Source organism: Vigna unguiculata, unplaced genomic scaffold, assembly GCF_004118075.2.
Source record: "Vigna unguiculata cultivar IT97K-499-35 unplaced genomic scaffold, ASM411807v1 contig_103, whole genome shotgun sequence".
Taxonomy (NCBI): domain Eukaryota; kingdom Viridiplantae; phylum Streptophyta; class Magnoliopsida; order Fabales; family Fabaceae; genus Vigna; species Vigna unguiculata.
The window spans coordinates 40,635-44,186 of record NW_021010809.1 but is presented as its reverse complement, the minus strand read 5'-3'; the positions used below and the strand labels follow the sequence as shown (position 1 = coordinate 44,186).

The following is a 3,552-nucleotide window of genomic DNA, read 5'->3' as shown; positions in this document are numbered from 1 at the left end:
TCCCAGAAATCACACAATAACGCATAACGAGGTTACCTGAACCTGTCGCCTCTGCTCTGGTCATGGCATAGACTCTCCCCGTCGCCTGAGGCTTGTTGCCTTTATCTCTCCGCTGGTGCTGGTGAGGAGTCTGAACTGGAGGGCGTGCCGCTGCCCTAGCAATAGTGGGACAATCCTTCCCGAAGTGGCCCTCCTTGCCATAGTTGTTGCATCTGCGGTAACCCTCCATGCAAGGGCAAGCGCTCCTCAAGTGTGGGCCCCCACATATGTAACACTGCACTCAACCCTGTTGGGGAGGAAGACCTCTAGACCCCTGAGGCTGATGGGGAGGTCTATCATATGGTTTCCTCCGCTCGTCGTGTCCGGGCTTGGACCCAAATGGTCCACCAATCCTCTGAGGCTGTTGGGGCCGCTGACCCTCTACCTCATTCTTCGTCTTCTCCATCACCGTGGCCTTCTCCACCAGAGCGGAAAAATCCTTAAAGGATAAGGGTGCTACCATCAAGCGAATATCTCCCCTGATGTCGTTCTCGAATTTTCGGCATCTCCACTCCTCATCCAACGACAAGGTACAAAAGCGACTGAGGTGCTTGAACTTCTCAGCATAGTCGGTCATCGTCTTCCCTCCCTGGGTCAGTTGGAGGAATTCCACCTCCTTGCCATATCCAATGCTGTTTGGGAAATATTCCGGGAGGAATTTCCCCCTAAAGGCCTCCCATGTCACCGGCTCGCCTCTCTCCTCCATGATGGATTTGGAACTGGTCCACCAGTGGTCAGCCTCCGCGGTGAGCATGTATATTGTGACAGCTAACCTATTCTCCGCTGAGCATGGTTTTGCATCAAAGATCCTCTCTAGATCCTTCAGCCACTGGTCTGCTGCGTCAGGGCTCGTCTTCCCGTTGCACTTCACGGGATGGTGTTTCAGGAAGTCTTACGGACTCTACTCCCTAACTGGTGGTGGTGGCTCCGGGCTAAACACAGGGGCAGTCGCCTTTCTCTTCCAGCTGGTGGAGGGCCTCCATATGCTGCCTATGTGCATCCTCGGCAGCCACACGTGCAACCTCCATCTGCTGCATCACTGCCTGTTGTTGCTTAAGTGACACCGCCTGTCGCTGCATCGCTGCCTCATGTTGTTGCATTATCGCTGTGCTTTGCTGCGTCATGGCAGCCACCATCGCCTCTATTGCCCTGGCGATATCGGGCAAGTCACCTTGGGACGATTGTGAAGTCCTACGAGGAGGTGCCATAGTTCACTGGCACACATAAAATCATTTGGTTAGGCTCGAATAAGGCAAGAATTTAACTAAAAACACTCAGAAGGCACAGAGAAAGCTAAGCGGACATCCAAGTCCACAGACCTAAGGAATGACCACTCTGATACCATAAATGTAACGTCCCATTTAATTATTAAGCGAAATTAAAAGACACGTCACACAAAATAGTAATGTAGAGTAGTCCTGGGGTCCTTAACAAAACCCCTACAAATTGGGCACACCACGATGCCAACGAAAACCAGATAAAAGTCTAACAAAATGAGAGTAGAATAGTAAAGCATAGAGCAATACATGGGTCGTAGCTCTAAAGAAAACCCATGAAGAAAAGAAACATAAAGTCCAGCCTAGATGGCTAAGCAATGGAATCACCATTTCCTTGCTAACCACGAGAACCTCACCCATCTGCTCCCATCAATCAAATTGATGATCATCGCAAGAAAGAAGAGCTACATACAAGACAACCATACAACAAACAGGGTAAGCTAGAGCCAACAACATTTTCATCATATAGTCAAATATACTTTCACCATCCAATATCCATACAACAACCAAGCAGGTTATGAATTTTCAATCGATACACTACGACTCGGCTCGACTCATCGGGATACGTATAACTTGGTCGGATTCAGCGGATGCTTGCACTTGTGGTCGATACCTCTGCTCACCCCCGAGCTATGTGTTACAAGTGTTATGATGGATCAATTTTCACTCACCACAAGGTTAGCCCTTAGTGAATTTCCGGCCTCCTGCTACTCTCACCACAGGATTCAGTCCGCTCTAGGTGAGACTAACTGACTCCTTAGAGTGTCAGGATGCAACCTTACCTTGAATACTTACCTAGTTATACAGATGGGGCACCACCATGGACACCCACTAACAAGGGCCATGGAATTACGTCCCGACCATTGAAGCGCAACCTTGGAGGCCTAACCTAGAGACTCCACATAATTACACATTGACATGGACCCAACAATCATAAATCAACAATAAGAGAATACCAATCATGCTTACAATTCCATGTCAACCTCTGAAAAATAACACCTCATTCGTATCACATGTTGAACCCATACCACTAGTCAATACCACCCCATGAGTATAGGGCCTTGATGAGTCATTATTATCTTCCATTCCACTACCCTTTGGGTACCCATTAGACAGTTGATTAATGCTTAATTGTTCATCTTTAGAGTGTTTTTCATCTATTGGGCTTTATTGGGCCACTGTTCCGAATTTGGACTAATTTCACATTATTTGGCCTAATTTTTGTTTTTAATTATTTTTAGGTATTTGGGTGAAGCAATTTGGAGCTTGGACGTCAATATTCAGTTGAAGAGAGTCGCCACATCATTTCCACATCATTTCCATGTCATTTCCACATCATTTCCATGTCAGCAAAGTCAATGGGTCAACATTTGAGGCCCAGAGTGGCATTTTTGTAATTCTGCAGCTCATAATGGCAGTTTCGTAATTCTGAGTGGCAGGGGTGATATGACCACGAAATTTGGTCTGCATGGGGAAGACCAGCCGGTCCATCATCTTCAACCTCTCTTCAAAACCTCCATTTTCGTTCTTCAAGCTTCCATGGACGTGCCCCTTGCGGTTTTTCACATTTTTGGCTCATTTTTACCGTTTTTATGCATATTTAACAGCACCCATTGAGGATTTTACGTTTTGAATTCGTTTTCTTGCTTGCGCAGTTCGTTTTGTGGGTTTTATACACTTGGAACAGCACCCATTAATGCGGTTTTCGCATTTATATATGATAGCACCGTTTTGCATTCCATTGAAGCTTTGAAATCTCTCTTTTTGCTCTTAATTTGCGTTTTTCATATTTCATAAGTTAGAGGTTTTTGATTCTGTTTTTGTGATTCCAGAATTGTGGTGTCTAATTGCTCATTTCCATGTCTAGCTAATTTCGTTTATTGACTCCTTGATAAAAAATGCAATGAAGCTTTGAGGTTGTGCTTACTTGTGAAATCTGCCATATCTCTTTGTTCTAATTCGGGAATGCATTGTGATGAATCTGTTTGTGCTTAATTTACAGAGTAATTGCATGTTTTTTGGTTAAGTTATGTTCATGCTTAATTTATGTAACTTGGTTGTCACGAATTTAAGGATGTGTGCTTTGCTTAATTGCATAATGAAGCTAGATTGTAATTTTCGCTTAGTAGATTATTATCTAGTGGATTGAGAGAAGGCAGAGGTGTTAATTTGGTGGCCTATGATAAATGAATTTGGGTTTCAATCTAGGATGTCAATACGGTTTTAATCACTCTTT

General features: G+C 44.8%; 1 protein-coding gene across 1 annotated transcript; it reads right to left on the bottom strand.

Annotated features, from left to right (window-relative positions):
* Positions 1–280: 280 nt before the first annotated feature.
* Positions 281–1,247, bottom strand: LOC114171113. Its single transcript, XM_028056334.1, has 2 exons — positions 978–1,247; positions 281–904 (listed from the first exon to the last, which is right to left on the bottom strand). Exons 1-2 carry the CDS (start codon positions 1,245–1,247, stop codon positions 281–283), a joined length of 894 nt encoding a protein of 297 aa, XP_027912135.1.
* Between the last annotated feature and the right edge of the window lie 2,305 nt (positions 1,248–3,552).